This window comes from Lotus japonicus, chromosome 1 (assembly GCF_012489685.1).
Source record: "Lotus japonicus ecotype B-129 chromosome 1, LjGifu_v1.2".
Lineage (NCBI taxonomy): Eukaryota > Viridiplantae > Streptophyta > Magnoliopsida > Fabales > Fabaceae > Lotus > Lotus japonicus.
Window position 1 is genome coordinate 121,148,965 of NC_080041.1, and position 19,916 is coordinate 121,168,880.

Sequence of the window (19,916 nt, forward strand, 5' to 3'; positions counted from 1 at the left end):
TCATGAACACATGCATAATATAATATATGATATCATCAGGTTACTAAAATAGTATGAAAAATGAGTAAAGTGAAATTAATCAAAGGCTTGGAGGCTGCCACCTAAAAGAGTTGTTACTTTTTTGTTTCGAAAATATTTTATAGTATAAGATAAGATTACAATTTTGAACATCGACAAATATATCAAGATTGATCTTCTCATGAGAGGCTTGCTCGTATTGCAATAAAATATCCTTAATGAATTGAGACTCTTGAGTTGTGTATTTGACAAAATAAAAAGAAAAACAAATTAGAAATAATAGGTGCATAGTGAGCCACTTGGAGAGAAAAGAAAATTTCATAGCTTCTCAACATTGGAGGCAAGACTTCTCCACACAAAATAAACAAGTAGGGAGATAGAGTGTCCACCCTGCCTTAGCCCTCTATGCAGAAAAAATTTAGAACATTGTTGAGCATTCATGAGAATGAAGAGCCATCTAGAGGTCACACATTGCATAACCAAAGTAATCTAATGATAGGGAGAAAACCATTTGCCGAATGGTACTTTTGTAGAATAGGTGATTCGGTTGGAGTACATGCTCTTGTTTTCACCAGTATCCTTTTACACAGTGGTCACGAAAGACTACTTAAATAATGGTCATGTTGGTCATGTTGGTCATCAGTTCCGGGAATTTCGTTGGGCGTTTTAGATGTTCAAGCAATGTTGTGACGCTTTCAACTATTGCACGCAAATCATACAAATATATGAAACTTTCATTTATGAAGAGTATCGAGGAATTTTGGTAATCGCCACAAGTCCACAACTCAAGATGAGAACAAACATATCTTGTCCATTGCTTTTGCAATCATTGAAGGATAAACGTTGAATGCTTGGTGATGGTTTCTGCATTTAATATCTCTCTACAAGTGACCTGAAAGCATGGTATATGTCTCATATCAAACAAACATGTAAGTATAAAGTAAGTTGTGGTCAATACGCCTCTAGGGTGGCAGTCATCCAATTATTATCATGTGTACTGCATTTGCCACATTGTCAACAACTTGCAAAGAACAACCAACAATCTCTTTGCGAGCGTAGAATGTCACCTTGCACATTGCTTGCTACAAATGTACAAGTACTGCAAATCCTTAATTGTAAGTTCCAACTGCGACTAAATTCTTTAACAATGGAAGAAATCTCAACGGTACGTGAGAACCAGAGCTGCTAGTGAGCAATGCACCAACAAATTAGAGTAAGATTTTTTTTATCAGCAACAAGCAATAGTAAGATGTATGCAACAACAATGACAGTTGCAATGGTGATAGTTGTCGCGGTAGTGGTGGTGACGACAACGATGATGGTGGGTGGTGGCGATGGTAGTGTTGTAGGGTGGTAGTAGTGTTGGCGACAACGACAGTAGTGGTAGTGATGTGTTGGCAATGACAATGGCGATGGTAGTGGTGGGGTTGGTGGTGGTGGTGACAATGACGACAGCGATGGTGGTGACAATGGCCATGGTGGAGGGTGGTGGTGGTTGTGATAGTAGATTAAATAAGTTCAGTTAACTTATAGTCACAATCTTATCAAGTCTTAAATTCATCATCAACATCATCTATACTCGATTAAATAATACATTTTTGTAAGTCTTACCAAATGAGCACATAATTAATGGCCAGCAAGTATTCAACAAACCCTTTAAACCCTTTCTCATAAAGAGAGACGCTTTGCTACACATACAGAAACCTGAAACCGAGGGAAGGAGGAAAACAGAGTTCAGCAGTTCCTTCATATCATCACAAATCACAATCACCATCACCATCACATTGATTGATAATGGAGGAAAGTGAAGGATTGCAGCTACACCTGCAACTACACAAACTCTCATGCATTGAATCTGAACAAACACTGGACCACATCCTCAACACCCTCTGGACCACCAGAAAAACCGGTCTCCGCCCACCGGAGAAGTCACGTTTCCAATCCCTCCTCCACCTTGCTTCTCTCTCCGAACTCGACCCAGTACAGCAATGCAATTGCAATGCAACCCATTTTCTTTTCTTTCTTCTAAATTTCGTATTTTTTGAATGAATCAAACCATGTTGCAGGTGCTGGTGTGCCTTCGGTGGCTTATCAGAAAATTCGTTTATCAAAACTTGACTGGTGATGAACTTGTGAAGCTGTTTCCTCCTGATCTTCCACTTCACCTGCAAACCATTCTCTTGCTTTGCTTCCAGAAAAATGGACAGTGCTGGAGGGATGATGTCTCTGCACAACAGGTATTCTAAACACACTTTTAGTACTAATTAAACTAAGTACCAACGAGGTGTAGCACAGCTAGTAGATAGTCGAGCTCCTTAAGCGTCTAGTCTAGGGTTTAATTCCTGGGCGGTGCGTATGGAGAAACATTTGTTGGGAGAGGCCTACCCACTTAACATGACCCCAGAGCCTCGAGAGAGATTAGTCTCATAGCTGCCTGTGGGGATCCTTGGGAACAAAAGAAAAAGTACTAAGTTGAATTTCTCAGCTTTATTCAATGCCTTATAGGGTGTTTTTGGATGATTGTTTCTAAACACAAGAATTGATTTTCCAGTGTCAACATCAATTTTTGGGTGTTTGTTGCATGTTCAATTTAACAGTTGATTCTATTCTAGCTTTCAATTTTGGGATAAAACAACTTCTGCTGTGGACATAATCAATGGAAGGATATCACAACTCGATTTCGCAACATTATCTTAAAAAATGACTTTTTTCATTGATCTATTTAAATATAGATCACATCACATCACTTTCAACTCAATTTTTTGTAACCAATAATCAAATCTGACAACACTTGTCCAAACATGCATTTAGCTTACCTCGGTTAGGTTCAGTTTGGTTATTGATTCCCATATAGTCAGCAAACTTACGTTTGAGTTGCTCCTAATGTAAGTTTAGAGACAAACCAAACAGGTCCTCAATATTGTCTTAGCAATTGGAGGTAGGTAGAGTTGGTTTGGATAAACTTCTCAACAAGCAATTACAGGCGAGGAACGGTAGAATCATAGAATGAATCAAACTCTTCACATTACCTGAAATTAGTTTATCATTATGCACTTCAACTTTCTTACAAGTTCCATGATGTAACTTCTTCATGAAGGCTTTTTTCATGAGTTAGGAATGGAATGCTTAACTCTCTATTGAAAAGATCTTATAAACTAGGAGCAAATACAAATTAGAAGTCACTCATCTTATCATTTGCTTTTATATGTGCAGGATTTGTTACCAGCGACAGGGGTTTCCAGTGAGGTCAGAACAGATATTGCGCCATCTTTACCTTCACTGCCATCTCCAGTGATGTCAACACCTCTCTGGCCACGCCAAGACCCTGATTCTCTTGCCCAGATGAATCAAAGTGATTTTGGAATATCAACACCGCTTGTTGCTGATTGTAATGTGTCAGGGCTGCCTGCATGCTTCCAGTGTGATGTTGCTCCTTTTGAGAACTCGGTACTTGAGGAGCATTGGTTTTGTGGTGTCTTCTTATTTCTTTTGTCAACTATCGGATCTAATTTTTCATTAGATGCATATCTTCTCTTTCAACTATTAATTTTTGCTAGAACAACAATTCCAAACTGCACAGTCCATTCTTTTCTCAAAGAGAAGTGACTTGAGTTTCACTGAGGTATGCTTAGTGGACTATATGAAAATGGTTTAATGTTCTGCATCATGAGTTTCATTCCACAGCATAAATTGTTGTGGTTCCTGGCACTATGATGTTTTAAAAGCTCTGGTGCTTGGCAGGTGGTAAGAAATAAGTAGAAATGACATGACAGCAATGTGCGCATGAATAAAGGGAAATTGAAAAAATAGTTTAATAAGGAACCTTAGAATGGAATATGTAGTTGAAAATGGGCTTTGGTTGGCTAGATTTGGGGATTGGTTATAAGATCTTATGATATATGCCTGGTACTTTTTCCAGTGCAGAATTAAGGTGTAATGTGGACAACATGTGCGCCTGTGACATATTTGATATTTCAAAAGTATTTTATCTTCTGGCTATTTATATTTTTTTCTTTGTTGTAAAATGAAATCATAGGAAAACCTTCCTTTTCTCAAATCAATGACTTGGACCATGGAGAATCGCGGCTCATCCCCTGCAGATAGAGTGGCTATTATCACTCTTAAGGTAATGAGGAAAAGTCTTTTTTTTTCTTCCTTAAAATATTAATTAAGTTACAACTATAATGAGCAAATTATTTTTTCTATCTCCACATTTTGACAATAAATAGATGTATCAGTTTCTCATGTATAAAATTTATAACCTTCAATACCTCGTAAATGTTTCATGCTGGGTGCTAGAGGTGTCTTGTGTAGCGCTGGTGCAGTTTCTAAAACCATGGCATGGTTGCTATTATAAGCTGCTATGGCAATTATAGACGGTATATGGCTATTACGAATAAAAAGCTGCCTTCTGAACTGTGAAGCATATAATAAAATTTTGTTAGCAGTGTCAGATGTGATATAAATATTGGTTGTGATGTGATATAAATATTGTTATACTATGAAGAATATCCTTGTAATATCGGTTTCCTTTCATAGCTGCATGATCGTAGCAAGTCTTCATTAGGCGAAACAGAGGTTAAGTTTCAGATTACAAGGGATACTCTTGAGGCCATGCTGACATCCATGACATACATCAGTGAACAACTAAGTGCTGTAAGAAATTATTTTATGCTTAATGGTGATGATCTATTGGAGAATTAACCCTGAATTATCAGAGTTTACCAAGATTCTAGAGTATATTCTTGAAAATAATTGTTATATGAAACTTGTTTGTTTTGAATTGAAAAGCTTATGATGATATCGGATAAGAGAAAGGAAAAGCAGAGGACTCCATTAAATTATGCATGGCAATTTGCTATTAACAAATGAAGATGCTGGGTAATCTTTTGCTGCTATATATGTTTGCCTCCCAAATGTAAAGTAACATTGTGAAATCGGTTTGTTAAATATGTATGAAGTGAGTAATGCTATCCAGTGCAATGGATGGATTTTACTTGATGGTAGGTTAAAAACTTGGTAACACCACACTGGCCATAACTTCAAAGTTTGCAGAAATTTAGGTCCTCTCAGAACTTTTAATATGTTTACTCATGGTTTTCTTTTTCAGCATATTATATGACAGGAGAGAAAACAATCGGGGAATTAGATGGAGTTATTTAAAAGTTAATTACTTCTTATGCTTTCCAGACAAAAGTCTCAATTACTGAATTTATTGTGTTATTCACGAATGTGTTTGCAGGTTGGGACTTCTTCTGGGCCAGCCAACAAGAAACAAAAGCAGTAGTTTGTTTTCCTGTAATTAATGCTGTAGTTCATAAGTTTTGATACTTGGTCATATGAAGATAATATTTCATCCTTTTGTACAATGAAACTGAGAATTAGAGCTAGTAACAACTAACAAGAAAGAGAACTCAGGTGTACGCTGTAATGACATTTGCTTTAGGAATATACATTACATGTTAGAACTGATTTTACTCAAAGTATTTGTGATTCTTTGATGAGTGCCATTAAGTCAACTTCCTGGTTGCTGTAATCAGTTTCTTAAGAAGATTCTTACAAGTGAAAGTTGTGTTTTATGATATGTTTTCTCTTTAAACTTTTGTTTTCTGACACTGCAATAAAGTGAAAAATAGATTGCAGATAACATGTTTAGATTCATGTTTGAACCTTAAAGAATCACTTCTCCCCCTCCAAGAACCTCTTAAGTTACTTCTACCATGTTACCAAGATTTTTCCGGTTTTTTCTCACATTGAAGGATAAACTGTCCTCATAAAATTCGAGAGGGAAGGAAATTCATCATTGGCCAAGTGTTTAGTGTAACAAATAATATGGGAAACATTATTTATTCTTATCCAGACGCCACACTAAGGGGGAGATAAAATCACTCCATGGAGTATGCAACGTAAGAATATATCCCAAAAAATTGGGATATATTCACTCAAGAATGTCCCAAAAAAACCTATGTAATGAGTGCTGATGAAACAAAACTAGCAATGCCAAAACAATTGGGATGAAAACAGCAGTCAATAAACTAAACAGCTTATTATGTGAAGGTAAAAAAGACAAGTAGAGAAAGAACCCAGAAAACAACCACTGGCTCTATACATAGAAACACAGTTCAATCACCACTTCTACAATCAAAGTATAATGTACAAAAATCCAATTTCTTTCTTTTTCTTTTTTGGACTACACAATATGCACCTGCTGGAAATAAACTCTCGCCCTGTATATGCCAAATTGCTCACACTAGGGTGTAAAATTGAACAAAAAAAAAACTGCACGCTTCAAGAAATAAAACCAAAACTCATTCTTGAAGAAACCAATCCATCAAAACTATTGAAATCTGACCTCTACCATTAGCCAAGACATGAGGGATGCCAAGGCTAGAAATCCCAAACTCCCATCACTGAAGAAAAAAAATAAAAGAACATAAACGAGAAAACTCGTTCGTTTTGCTCCATGCGACATCTCAGAATCAATCAGAATCGCTAGAGCTCGAGCTCGAGCTGGAACTGGAACTGGAACTCGATTTCCTACTGTGAGATTTTTCCTTATTACTCGAGCTGCTTGTGGGTACATTTTCCAAGTTCTCTTCTGGAGTTCTGCTAATTTCCTCAACATTGGTTGCTACATCAAAGGATTCAACCATCTTTTCAGAGTCCACTTCTTTTGCTTCTATTTTGACTGATGTGTCTTTCAAATCCAAAGGTTTTGGCAGCTCCTCTTGATTATCTTCAGAGATTTTCTCTAAAGCAACATTAGCATCTTCAAGCGATCGGGCTTCAATAACTCGAAGGTCTGAATTAACATCCCGATGATCTTTAGATTCTTCACTCACAAGCTGATCCTCAGTTGAACTTGGAAGGATGGCCTCCTTAACATCCACTCCTTCTTGAAGTTGCTTAAAAGCCAAGTTAATGTCTTCAAGTGATCTAGCCTCAAGAACTGGAATGTCTTGCTCAACCTCTGCTATCGTTACGTCCTCAGGCAGCGAGCTAAGTTGAGCATCTCCAGTTTTTTCATGCACAATGTCAGTATGAAGAGACACACCCGCATCAGTGACATTAAAATCTCCAACAGTGTCCAATTCTGACAAGAATTCTTCATCAATTTCCTTCATATCATCAAATTCACTAATAGTTTCTTCAGTTTCCTGAGACATGTAGCCCTCAGCTGAAGGAACCAAGTTTTCTTGTGCTTTGTTTTGGTCATCATTTTCAACTTCCTCATGCCTATCAACTTCCGAATCCACTTCGCTAGTGGGTGAACTGAATTCAGGTGTCCCAAACTTCTCAGAATTCACAGAGGAAATATTTAGAGGGGTATTGTCAATGGCATTACGTGACTCCCCAACTCCGCCACTGGAAGTGTCAACATCCTGTGCAAGTTCTACCCGGATAGCATCAGAATTCTGCAAAATTTCAGAGAGTTTATCATTACTTTTCTCAGCTAGTTTAGTTAGAGTCTTAGACTGATAACCTCATTATTAACCAAACAATGCAGTGCCAGCAGAGCTGTCATAAGACAAAAAGAGGTAAAGAGGACAGAACAAATTATTCATGCACATCAATCATAAATAATAAAGAACATAGTTTGAATCATTACTACCTCAAAAGAAGAAAAAAAAACTATATACATTTGTGCAATAAAACTGAAATTCACATATATGTACCTACTAAGAATCCTATTTGTTTGACATCTATTTGCATTACTCATCTTTCTACAAAATTCTTGAAGAGGAGTGTTTCCTCTTCTTCTGTTTAGTGGAGCAGAAGCTAAAAACATGTGGATCATCAAAAACAAATCTTTGACCTAGCTAAAAACATGTGAATCGAGAAAATACGTTTCTGGGATGGATAGGAAACAGACCTATATGGAACTATGCAACAATTATTGGAAGTACAACAGTTACTGACAGTGAACCAATCCTATAATTTTAATGGCATGGATTTAAATCAGTATTGGGAATATTATCAAAACAGCAGCAAATTAATTATTTTTAGGGGAACATTTTTAGCTCAATATTTTCCTCCCTCATCATGTTTTTTCGTTTTCGAAAAAAGAGACCCTTACAGCAAAAGAAATTACCTGAATTTCATCATGATCACTAGAAGATTGTGCACCCACTGACTTATCGGAGCTTGATAGATGATTCTCCAAGTTGGAGGGGGACTTCACATCAGTTTCATGTTGACTATCGGGAGCGAAAGAAACAATATCCTTATCCAAACCTTGATGGATCTCAGTGTTACCTTGCTCCATGGAACGTGACAAGAGGACTTCATCCTGTTGAATAGGAGATATGCCTTCGTTATTTGATGAAATTTGCTCCACGTGTTCAGTTTCTTCAGAAGGAAAGTTAGGATGAATCACTGGTGCTTGCCCAGCTACAAGTGAATGTTGTAAATCATGTTCTGAAGGCATAGACAAACCATTAGAAGGTGTATGATAGCCATCATAAGCTTCCAAGTTGGGCATTTCATCTGCATCTTGGACTGACTCAGACGTATTTGCATTATCAAATCTTGATACCACATTGGACTGTGCACCTTCATCCACAGATTCATAATCTGATAGATGTTCATATGACTTTTCAGAAGCCATTTGATAGTTTGAATCTGGAGAATCTACATTGTCTTGATGAAGCACTTCAGAATCAGCAGACATGTGGTCTGCTAGATCATGTCCATGAACCAAACCTGAATTGCTCACACCCTTTACTGATTCAATATCTGAAGACAAATTCGAATCCACAGAGACAGGGGCAACTAGAATCTCAGCCATTGTAGATCCATTATGACTGCCGAAATTTGGGACAGCTGCAGATAACTCATCTGCAGTAACCATGTGCTGATTTATCTGTTCAGAAGAGGCTGCTTCAGTTTCATTTTTTACTTCTAAACGCAGTTCAGAAGAGGCTGCTTCAGTTTCTTCATGACTAGAAGTATTATCCTCCAGTCGGTGATAATGCTCTTTATCTACCACATCAGAAGTAACTTCTAAAACAGGAGGCAATGCCCTCTCGGAGAACTCTGTTGCAAAATCCGAAGACACCGAAGGAAACGAATGGAGGTTTTCAGCAGCAGATGGACTAGAATCGTAAACAGGTTCTACATGTAGAATGTCTTCCACATCACCACTCTTGTTCTGGAAGTTTGATCCCTCCAATGAAGCTTGTCTGGAAATCCTAGATTCAGGAAGGTGGCTATCTTCTTGCTGCGAATTTGACGTTTGTTCCATATTCTCATCTGGTATGCCGTCAATCACTTCTGATTGTAAAGACCGGCTTGATCTGCTGCTGCTGCTACTGCTCACCTCATCACTGGGTTCTCTTCTCAAATGTGTTTCCCCAGCGTTAAAATGCTCATGGGTTCCAACCTCTCCTGTCTCAGTATATAATTCCATCTCAGAAGGATCTTCCACCCCACCCAGCACGATTTCACCTTCATCATGGTGAACACTACTCTCATCTACATTTATCAATTCCACAGAGTCATTTTCGCCAGATGATTGGCTTCCATGTTCAACAACATCAGAAAGATGATCCATGTTAGATGTTAATTCAGTTTCTTGAGACAACTCTTGTTCACTAAATTTCCTCTCATCCTGATCACCTGAACTCACTGATTCAGTATCTGGAACAGAACTCAACTTTGAATCACTTGCTTCACTAGATTGCCTCTGGAATGAGGGATAGCTTGTTCCCTCAGAAGCCATCCTTTCAGATATAAAGACAGGTTTCCAACTAATATCATGCCTCTCTTGCTTGGATATCCCCAATACTGATGGACCCATGCTGAAACTTTCATGCCTCCGAAAAAATGTATCTTTTTGAACAAACTGTGTGAACTCTTGTTGAAAACTGTCCCCCTTAAGGTCAGGCTTTTCTTCATTTGAGTCGTACGGAATATCAAAAGGGTTTCGTCTAGGCTGTAGAATAGATGGAGCGGATCCAGGGATGGGTGGTAATCCCATGCCAGCATAGGAATCATCAGGGAAATCAAATGGGTTACGTCTTACAGCAATAGGTGCAACGTTACAGGGAATATCAGCAGAATCAAAGTCTATTAGATTCTTTTCAGCCATCAGTCTCCTTGCTCTTCTCCTAGCTATAAGATTCTCCAATCTTTGATTCCTTTCTAGCTCTAAAGTTCCCAGATCCAGGAGATTCTTTTGGTCATCCTCAGTCCACTTAATAGCAGATTTACTTTCATCCTCTTTGCCTCTTTCCATTTCTTCTTCCTCTTCATAATCACGTTCATCACCACCGTGTTCTTCCACTTCACCATGGTTTTCGTTGTCTTCATCTGATTCGACACTGTCATCATCACTTTGCTGAGACTTCTCAGATGCAGAGTCAGAATCATCACGGGATAAATGCGCAGGTTGTGGGGCATCCTGATCTAATAGTGGGTGAAGCTCATCAAGCATTGGCATGATGTCAGCCATGGAAGCATCTGGTGAAGAGCTCTCTGCGTCATCAGACCCTGACTCCACAGAGTCATCCTCATAATCACTGTTCTCCACCTTTTTCCAAGATGAACTGGCTGAACAATCCATGTGATCTCCCATAAAAGAACCACGCGCGTCTCCTGAAATTTTCTCATTCTCAAATTCAAGAATCTCATCATCTACTTTTTGAACCAAGACATAATGTTTCTCAATAGCTTCCTCGTCACTCGAAACAACTTCAGACCTCAGGTTCTCCTCATTGACTTCCTTGTTCTTTCCCAACTCAATACCATGAAACTCCCTTTTCACTTCCCTTTCTACCTGCTTCTTCTCAGGCTGAATATCCTGCAAGTTTTCATCATCCAGCTGCGAGTCAGAAAGCAAGCCGCGATCTTCCTCAGACCTATTATCTTTCTCACCAACCAAACTTGCTTCTTCAATGCCACTCTCTTCTACATCACTCCTATGTTCTGAATATCCTTTCACAAAATAGCTCTCATCTCTGTGAGCAACAACAGTCTCCCCCTCAGAGAACCCTCTTTGGAAGGAAGCAATGCCATGAGTAACATTCTCTTCTTGTTCAACCTCAGGAATATTTGGCTGACCAAAACTCAAAAGTGTCCCAAGCAGAACAGCAGTGCAGAACAAAACAGGGGAAACAGAGACCAAAACAGAAAACAGAAAAGGAAGATATCTGTACAACAAAAGCAAGAAACCCAAAAAACCCACAAGAAATGGATGCTGGGAAGCTGATCTGTAACCCCTTCTGATTGAAAAGATAACAACTTTCCTGATTTTGATTCCAATTTCCAACTCTGATCCCATCTCCCTCTCTTCCTCTGTCTTCTATGACAACTCTCCCAAAGTTAAAACCTTTTTGATTGATCAAGCAAAAACAAACAAATGGGTACCCAAATAAGATCCAGAAAACAGAAGATACCAAGCTAGAATAAGAAAGTTTGTAAATTTATCACAAATTAAGCTTAAACTTACCTCAACAATGAATCAACCACTATCAGAACAATGAATCAATCCAATCCCTGAAAAAAGATGAGAAATTTAAGGGAAAATAATGATGGGTAATCACAGAATAATCAATTAGAGGAAAAAGCGATTTGTGAGCGGGAATTGAAGATCAATGGCTCACCAGATAGGATTGTGGGAACAAAAGAATGCAAAGGGTAATTGGGAATCCTCTGTTTTTTTTTTCCTTTGGTTGCTTTATGGGACAAAGACAATCACAATAGGGAGCTGAATGTGTGTGTTGTGGTATTGTTGGGTATGTGATGTTTGATGGTTTGACAAAGAGAGAGTGTGGGGCGGCACGAAAAGAAGAGAAAGAGAAAGGGAAAGATTGAAGGAGAAGGAGAAAAAAGAAAGAGGAGATAGAAGAATACTATCATTACATCATGACAACTATTTTTTTTTAATTTCCTTTTTTCATTGTTGCTTTCTGCAAAGAAACCTTTTACTCTGTCATTGTTGCTTTCTTTGGATGTGTAAGAAAAAACTGTAGGACAGACATGTCATGGTAATTGGGGTAGATCAATGGTAGTTTCATATCATTCTCAGGTTCAATTTAATGCATGGCTATGGTGTTCTTGAGTTACCTAATACCTTTTGGTAGTATTCATTTGAGGTAAGGAGAATTATGGAGTTTCATATTTTCATTGCTTTGTACAATTGGGAGTGGAAATACAATTTGATGGTTAATAACATGAATAAAAAGTCTCTAATGATTTACAATATAAGTGCATGGACCAATATTGTTTTACTTTAAAAAAGAACTTTTTTTTCTTTGCTACACGTATTTCGTATGACAAGCGTTATTTTTATGTATATTTAAATATCATTTTCGGTACTTATTTGATTTGTATGCTTAAATTATTGATCATTTTATCCCTCAAATAGTTAGTTTGTTAAATACTTATTTTTAGTATAGATATTGTGTAGAAATCATGTTTAATCCCTTAATTTTGATATGGGATGAAAGTTTAAAAAAGTTTAAGAAAATTTAAAGTTGAAGGTCATCCCACATGGGGATCATGTTGAAAAGGTGTGGAGCGGAAATTAGAGGTTGTTGAGCGGCCAAGGTGGTCAACAAAACCTCCTCTTAAAGGAAAAGTGGCGCTGGGCGGAAATCAGGGGCCGCTGAGCGGCCAACGCGTCATACTGGGTGGGGGGTCATTTAAAACACGGCAGAACAAAGACAACTTGGAATTCTTTCAATCCTTTTGAGGTTGTTGAGTTCTTTGCACATGAAACAAGAATAAAATATAGAAGAAAGCTAGGAGAACTTGGAGAGGTGGCTTGGAGACCGGATTCGACGACGAGACATTGCAGAGTCTTCGGATATTCTTCATGATTGTAAAGCTATCAATGAAAATGGATAGCTTATCTCTCTTTTGTTGGGGTTATATGTAATTGATTTGATACTTATGTTTTCTATATGATTCTCTTCAATATAAAACATATCCTTTGTGATGATTTAGTGATTTTCTCTTGATCTTCATGTTATATCTTAAATTGATCTCCAACGGTATTTTGCTTGATTTGACTTGTGAGTGAAAATTACATATTTTGAGTCCGAACTAGTTAATCACCGAATAATCCAAATTTCTTGACTTATAGTTATGTTTGTTAGTCACTAAACAATCTAACTTTATGATAACTTTCTTTATTAATCATGTGAGGGGTCAATGTTTAAGATTATAGAGTTATTGTTATTAACTCATGTGAGAGATCAATGACGAGGGTTGAAATGTAATGGTATATGTTAGGACATGTTATGTGAGTGAATCACTAGAATGCACAAAGCACATTTAATCAAGTCTACTTATTTTCATTTACTTTCATATTCTTATACAAACAATCAATCTTATTTTGAAACCATCATTATTTTTTTTATAATAAATGTTAGTTGTTAGTAAATTAGTTTTATCACCAAGGTTTGAACCATGTCGTGTCACCTTTCATCCCTAAACCCTTATGTGAAACCCTCACTTAAGTTTGTTAACTATTGAACGACATAAGTATTATAACTCTTAAAAAACGATAAAGCCACGATTTAATCTTAAGAATTTAGTTCAAGAAAAAAGTACATTTACTAATGACGTATTTTTTCATTAACTATACTTAAATTTGACTATACCTAAAAAATAATAATACATGTACCACATAAACCAAAGCAAAATTGTTTTGAATCACATACATTGCATAGATGGCAGTTTTATTTCTATACTTGAAGTCTTTCTACTTTATGTATCACATGAATATAAGTTGATTTGGATACAAGATTAAATTTTCAAGCATTAATTCATGGGAGAGATAAAAAAAAGTTACTATTTTTTAAGAGTTTATAAATAATTATGTAATTTTTTTTATCTTTCACAAATGTGATTACTTGTTTGGGAAACGGTTGCATGTTCCTCCAACAAATGTTTTTTGGGGATTCAAACTTATAATCTCATTCTTATGAGGTCTAACTTGCTTACCACTAGATTAATTGAAATTAAGAGTCGATGAAATGATCAAACTAATTACAAAATTATGCGTGACATTTGTAGAGCTCAAGCATTTTTTGTTGTTGGTATAAATAGATAAACTTAATGCAATTAATTAGCGCATTGCATAAGTATTTTTCTTATGTATTCTGTATGAATGGCGTGGCAAAATACTGATCACTAACTCTCTTTGTATATGTTAAAAATAAAATATTAAAAAGACAATAATGCACAAAATGAATGTTGGTCATGATCATTGCTTCCTCGAGTTTCTTCCGTAGTGTTCTATTATTTATTCCACAAAACATGCCAATTTGTCAGCGTTTTGTTCTTCCAGGCTGTGGTGTTGGATCGCCACCCTCACTCGTTCTATATATCTATTAAATGTTTCAATTCAATTCCTTATTTTGGCCGGCAAGTAAAGTCTTCTTGTACTGGCATTAAACCTGTAGTTCATGAATGAAAGTTAGACTAAAATAATGGGATTTGACTCTTCCAGTGAGGATCACCTTATAAATTGAAGTTAGTAATCATAGTTAAGATTATAATCATATATTTACATATATCAATAATTTTTTATATTCTTTAAATTTAATCATTAATTTATCTATTTTTTTATTAATTTTCCATCACAATTTTTATCTGAGTGTCGTGATGGTTCAAACAATTATTTTTAACCAGTGCGACATACTTTATTATCTAAAACAACCTATTCCTTTTTATTTGTTTTAGAGGAATCAAGTCTAAATAAGAGCATGGAAATGAAAGGAACCTAACAAATTAATATTGATGTTGCATTCTGGATTCGGATATATGCATTGCTTGACCATTGGACAATGAAGTCCTTGAATGAGGTCAATAAAAAATTTCTGTCAAGTTAATTGCATTTGAAAAAGAAATTGAAAGGTTATTTTTAGAATTCACCCATATTTGTAATACAATTGATAGCAACGATTTCCTTCTTTTTCTTGGCGAACATAGTAAGATGTCATAAGCCAACCTACCACTTTAATAAATATGACCTTATGGAGCTAATGAACTCACTAATAGCATATAAATGATGCTTATCTGTTAGACTCAGAAAAGCACCAATCCCTTAGTAACCTTTTTCTTTTTCTCTTTTTTTTTGGTTCATGAGAAAAGTTAAGGGTGGTTTGTATTAGAATCTTATCATACTAATTAATGATTATATTAAAAGTAAGACCCTTCCCAGCATAACACACAAGACTGTGAAGGCGCAACTACAGGCATAGTCTAAAATGCTGATTTGATGATGTAATTTTTCCTCATCACAAATTTTCAAAGAGGAAAATGTTCTATCTTCTGATTTTTTATGTTTAACAAGGAACATGGTTTTTTGTGTTAAGAGAGGAAGGAAAAAAGTAACATGAGAGAAATCTGAACTTCTTATTCCCAAGTGCTGGATGGAATTTTCATGCCAGAAGAGCCAACTCAAACTTCTTTCCCTCTTTCAGTGAATAGGTGGATGGACCCTTATATTATATGGGACATTGGTAGAGAGTAAGGGTATATGTACCATTTTCAAACCAACAGCACCTATTGGTTGAAGTTCAGGGCTTGTGCCCAGTGCTCTTCTGATTAAGATCTTCACTCATTTTTTGGTTCAAGAACCTCATTCTTGGGTTCAAATTGGGAGCAAGGCGTTTGCGCTTGTTTAATCTCATCATCTTCCTCCAAGTATGAACAAACTGCTTCATCACTAAATATTTCATCCTGAGAGTCTCTTGAATGCAGTGATTCACTAACTTCTGAGGTAATATAACCGGGTGACGAACAGCCGGAATCAATAAGATCAGACATCTTTCTGTCATCTTCTCTCATTTTTTGAGCATAAGCTTCATAGTTAAATCCAACTGTATTCTTCCCACCAAAATAGGATTCTAGCTTGTCCATGTCAAAGAGTTCTTCCATCATCTTGCAGCTCCTTGGGTTGTCAGGGTAAGCAAATGTCACCTTTTTGTAAGTTTTGGGTTCTATAAATGGTCTCACCATCTGTTCCAAGAAAATGCACACTTAAGGAACACAAATACACAAAATTAAAGCAACAAACAAACAAAAATCTGGCTCCTGTTTCTTCTTATAAATCACAGGACTCTTATCTGACCTATCACTACTCACTAGAAACTAGTATTTGCTTCAGTGAACTTGGAATAACAACCTCTCTTATTTTATGGTTCAGGGAAGTCAAAGAAAAATTAAACCAAAAATATCACTTAACTGAGAGATGCATTATATTTAAAGCAGATGCATACACATATATGAAATACCCATCAAGCACACATTTTTGTCTTCCCGTAGAAATACAATTTCCATGTAACCATGTAAGTTTTTCAATTTTTACAGCATTACAGCAGCAACAATGCAAGCTTCAGAAAATAGCCAAGCAATTAACAGTTTGACAAGAACATTATCCCTTTCCATTTCAAAATCAATGTCACACAGCACCAGTAACCCAATTTCATCACACAAGCCCTATCTCAGAAAAGTGACCCCATAAAGAGTTGATGATAAAGATATGAGATATTATGATATCGTACCGTCCAAAATGACTCAAACATTTTAGGTGGATTATATAAGATTGCGAGGCCCAGCCTTTCAGGGTAATGGCCCTGCAGGATTTGAGCAGTATCCCGGGTGACCTTTAATGATATGCATGAAGAGTTCCACCCTTGAAAATCAATAATCCAAACCATCTGTTCTTCTTGGGAACTTAGGTTCAGTATGGCATTCTCCAAACAGTAAACGAGGTACTTGATCTGCATCATTCCTGAGCTTGAACTCTAAAATTTGCATAAATAAGATCTTAGTCAAAGTCAATTACATTAATAAAATGAAGTTAAAACTTAAAACACAAAGACTTAACTCTTAAGCACAGCCATAAGAAAAATGAAATGTGTGCGAGTTCTCATCAAAGCTATTTACAATACCTGAACACCAGCTCTAATCACAAAAACAATCCTTCCTTGCTTGTCCAAGTAATCAGCTCTATACAGCCTTCCTAACGAAGCTTCTTGAGCAATATCATCCTGATTACATAAAAAATAAAGCTAACCTTTTCTTTGCAATACAAAATGATATATCTGTCCTAGAGAGTACATCTGTAAAACTTTTCCTTCTTTGTTTTAGTTGTTTTTCATCGCCTTTGAGTTATATTCATCTAAGTTCGTAAGTTTTTTCATATTAACTACTAAACACTTAGAAAATTAGGATTCTTTTACCAATTTCCATGCTTCATATTTTCCCCAACTGAATCTAATATATTTTATTTCATTTATATTTTTTGATAAACAGAGATAAAAAAACAACATTTGATGCACACCCATCTAATATTCTCAGGCTTGAACTCCAGCCTCCATTTTATGCTTCCTTTCAACATCTTTGCAGCCTTCTTAGTATTATAGCTCCGCGCTATGAGGAACCTTAGCACTGATGAATCTGAACACATAGTGGGGAACTTATCGGCAACCGGACCTATTATCTTTCTGACTTCTCCGATCTGAATAAAACAAAGGAAATCAAACATTCTGCCACTTCAAAAAAAATCCATAAAATGCTATCACTACTCTAAAACAAACTCTTAGATATAATGGTAGTTTCCCTGCTCAGCCTAATTCAAATAAAAACCAGGAAGAGAACCTATTAGCCTTATTCGATCAATACTGACTTTCAGCAGATTGGGGATTATTTTTAAAAGAAATTAATTCATTGCCTAACAAATAATATGAATACTTGAAGCCTTTTGGATAGAAGAATAACATATAGACTGCACAATATACAAGAACAATAAACATAAAATTTAACACTACTAAAGGTTCATAAAATAGGGCCAGGCTAATGTGAAGTACCTTGTCCTGCTGCTCTTCAGGAGAAAAAGTTCTTTCAATCACACTTTCTCTCAATTTCTTAAAGGACATCTTTCTTATCAAATCTTGACCAAGCTAAAATATCCTGAAACATAGAAGATCAACAAAATAAAGCCTTACGTCCAGATTTTTGGGGTGAGTACATGATTTGAACTACAAGTACTTCAAAAAAAATGTATTTATACTCTAGTCAATTGCTGTTACATAGACAGCTTCAACTTCAAAGGAGCATTGGTGCTAACTGCTAAGTTTGAACCTAAAATTGCCACATTCGCCTTATCGTTACTTCATTTCTACATCATGAAATTGACAAAGTATTATCAATTCACTAAGCATGTGTTGATAAGTTCTCTTATTTAATGACTGTCCCACTATCATTGTATCATGTAGACATGATTTACAAGGTAGAAGATCAGAGATGCACTTATCTGCCAAGCATTATATAAAGATAAATGGTTTTTTTTCCTGTGATCATTACTGGAAGGACAAGCGCGAAAAGGAGAATAAGATTTTCTCTTCCCCGGCCCAAACCCCAATTCCCTAAAAAAGAGTTGGAAGGAATCAACAAGACCTCAAAAAGATTCACCTTATGAACACCATGAAGATAAATGTTAGCTCTATGCACTATCTTTCGGTAATCTCAGTTTCCAGGATGTTCTTTTTGTCTTTTATGATGCCTAAAAATGATCTGCCCAACATTACAAAAAAAAAGAGGACACATTACATTTGCCTAAATTATAACAAAATACATGACTATTCATGAAAAATAATTAATTGAATTCCTGAGACAATTACAGTTCTAATTTGGATCCTAAAAAGTAGAGAAGAGGTTAAAGGGTAGTGGAAAATGAATGGATACTCATTTAGGCAATTAATCAAACATCAAGATGTATAACCAAGTGTAAGTAGTAATCTTTTTCGTTCCCTGCCACTAATTTACAATCAAGAATAAGATATGAATCATGATTTCATTTCATATTCTAAAACAGGCACTGCACTCAAGAACCATGATCAACTGACACTAGAAAGCAACAAAATGAAGCACTTGAAATTCCAAACATGATAAATTCTAAGAATATTACGATCAATGAAGGGACAAAATTCAATATTTTTTTCATTGATTTTGTAATAGACCTTGTTTTTTCACTTGTAATATTCATCAGAAACCTTGCATGAAAATTGCTAGAAAGAAAAACAAGATTGATCACCATTCTATTGCTTTGCTCTACCGTGATTGCCAAAAAAAACTACCAACTGAAACTCAGGAAATTTCACATCTCATTCAAATGAACAGAGAATGCAATAATGAAGAAAAAGAGGAAGCTAACCAGAATGAACAGTGATTGCAATGATGAAGAGATGAACAAGGAGGAGAGAAGAGAAAAACTTACCAAAAGAGACAAAATGAAAAAGAAGCGGGGAAAATATGAGAAGAATGAGGATCATGAACAAGTAGCGGAGATGAAGAAGGGCACGTGGCTATCGCAGAGAAGTAAGAGGAAATGAGACATGACCAGTGGAATATCCCAAATATTCTGATATAGATTGTTGATCAAGAATGATTTAAGATCAAATCAAATTTTAATTAGATAAGATTAAGGCGTGCTAATCTTCAATGCTCCCTCTTTCATAAACATATGATTATTTCTAATTTTTAATTTACACGTAGATAGCTGAACTCCTTAAACATTTAGTCTACGGTTCGATTTCTGAGCGGTTTGTATGAATAAGGATTTGTCGGGAGAAACCTACCTACTTAATGTGATCTCTGAGTCTTATGGAAAAAGATTTGTTGAGAGACTTACCCACTTAATGTGATTTTCGAGTCTCGAGGTGTTCTCCTTAAGATGTGTATAGAGAATAATTTGTTGGGATATGCCTACCCACTTAATGTGATCTTCGAGTCTATGTATGGAAAATGATTTGTTGGGAGAGACCTACTAAATTAATACTCTCTAAGTCTCGAGGTGATTAATCTCATGACTGTCGTTATGAAATGGCTTGAAAACTAAAAAAACAAGAAATCATTAACCATACACGTGTTAGTATTTTTTT

At 36.1% G+C, this 19,916-nt stretch overlaps 3 protein-coding genes across 9 annotated transcripts; 1 reads left to right on the forward strand and 2 right to left on the reverse strand.

Moving 5' to 3' along the window:
- The first annotated feature begins 1,646 nt into the window (after window positions 1-1,646).
- On the forward strand, window positions 1,647-5,514 carry LOC130729970 (uncharacterized). Of its 2 annotated transcripts, XM_057581828.1 has the most exons (7): window positions 1,647-1,998; window positions 2,085-2,255; window positions 3,232-3,465; window positions 4,055-4,144; window positions 4,558-4,674; window positions 4,810-4,899; window positions 5,261-5,514. In XM_057581828.1, exons 1-6 carry the CDS (start codon window positions 1,813-1,815, stop codon window positions 4,888-4,890), a joined length of 879 nt encoding a protein of 292 aa, XP_057437811.1. In that variant the 5' UTR covers window positions 1,647-1,812; the 3' UTR covers window positions 4,891-4,899; window positions 5,261-5,514. The 2 variants fall into 2 exon arrangements, with proteins under 2 accessions (XP_057437811.1, XP_057437812.1); XM_057581829.1 differs by lacking the exon at window positions 4,810-4,899 and having other exon boundaries at window positions 1,650-1,998.
- Window positions 5,515-6,089: 575 nt separating this feature from the next.
- Window positions 6,090-11,882, reverse strand: LOC130729971 (uncharacterized). The gene is made up of 4 exons (XM_057581830.1): window positions 11,622-11,882; window positions 11,468-11,514; window positions 8,111-11,347; window positions 6,090-7,433 (listed from the first exon to the last, which is right to left on the reverse strand). Exons 3-4 carry the CDS (start codon window positions 11,297-11,299, stop codon window positions 6,498-6,500), a joined length of 4,125 nt encoding a protein of 1,374 aa, XP_057437813.1. The 5' UTR covers window positions 11,300-11,347; window positions 11,468-11,514; window positions 11,622-11,882; the 3' UTR covers window positions 6,090-6,497.
- A 3,345-nt stretch (window positions 11,883-15,227) lies between these two features.
- LOC130729972 (uncharacterized) lies at window positions 15,228-19,399 on the reverse strand. 6 transcript variants are annotated; one of them, XM_057581834.1, is made up of 8 exons: window positions 19,253-19,399; window positions 18,448-18,549; window positions 18,047-18,117; window positions 17,844-17,946; window positions 17,318-17,494; window positions 16,926-17,024; window positions 16,536-16,778; window positions 15,228-15,990 (listed from the first exon to the last, which is right to left on the reverse strand). In XM_057581834.1, the coding sequence occupies exons 4-8, from the start codon at window positions 17,910-17,912 to the stop codon at window positions 15,586-15,588; spliced, it is 993 nt and encodes a 330-aa protein (XP_057437817.1). In that variant the 5' UTR covers window positions 17,913-17,946; window positions 18,047-18,117; window positions 18,448-18,549; window positions 19,253-19,399; the 3' UTR covers window positions 15,228-15,585. The 6 variants fall into 6 exon arrangements, with proteins under 6 accessions (XP_057437817.1, XP_057437816.1, XP_057437818.1 ...); XM_057581833.1 differs by having other exon boundaries at window positions 18,047-18,154; XM_057581835.1 differs by lacking the exon at window positions 19,253-19,399 and adding an exon at window positions 19,190-19,204 and having other exon boundaries at window positions 18,047-18,154.
- Window positions 19,400-19,916: the final 517 nt, after the last annotated feature.

Coding starts and splice junctions, on each gene's coding strand:
- LOC130729971 (XM_057581830.1), bottom strand. CDS start 11,299: ATGGGATCAGAGTTGGAAATTGGAATCAAAATCAGGAAAGTTGTTATC. Junction 7,434..8,110: donor GTGATCATGATGAAATTCAG/GTAATTTCTTTT, acceptor GAAATTTTGCAG/AATTCTGATGCTATCCGGGT.
- LOC130729972 (XM_057581831.1), bottom strand. CDS start 17,912: ATGTCCTTTAAGAAATTGAGAGAAAGTGTGATTGAAAGAACTTTTTCT. Junction 17,495..17,843: donor CTGAAGAGCAGCAGGACAAG/GTACTTCACATT, acceptor TGTTTTATTCAG/ATCGGAGAAGTCAGAAAGAT. Junction 17,025..17,317: donor AGCCTGAGAATATTAGATGG/GTGTGCATCAAA, acceptor TTATGTAATCAG/GATGATATTGCTCAAGAAGC.
- LOC130729970 (XM_057581828.1), top strand. CDS start 1,813: ATGGAGGAAAGTGAAGGATTGCAGCTACACCTGCAACTACACAAACTC. Junction 3,466..4,054: donor TTGCTCCTTTTGAGAACTCG/GTACTTGAGGAG, acceptor ATGAAATCATAG/GAAAACCTTCCTTTTCTCAA. Junction 4,145..4,557: donor TGGCTATTATCACTCTTAAG/GTAATGAGGAAA, acceptor TTCCTTTCATAG/CTGCATGATCGTAGCAAGTC.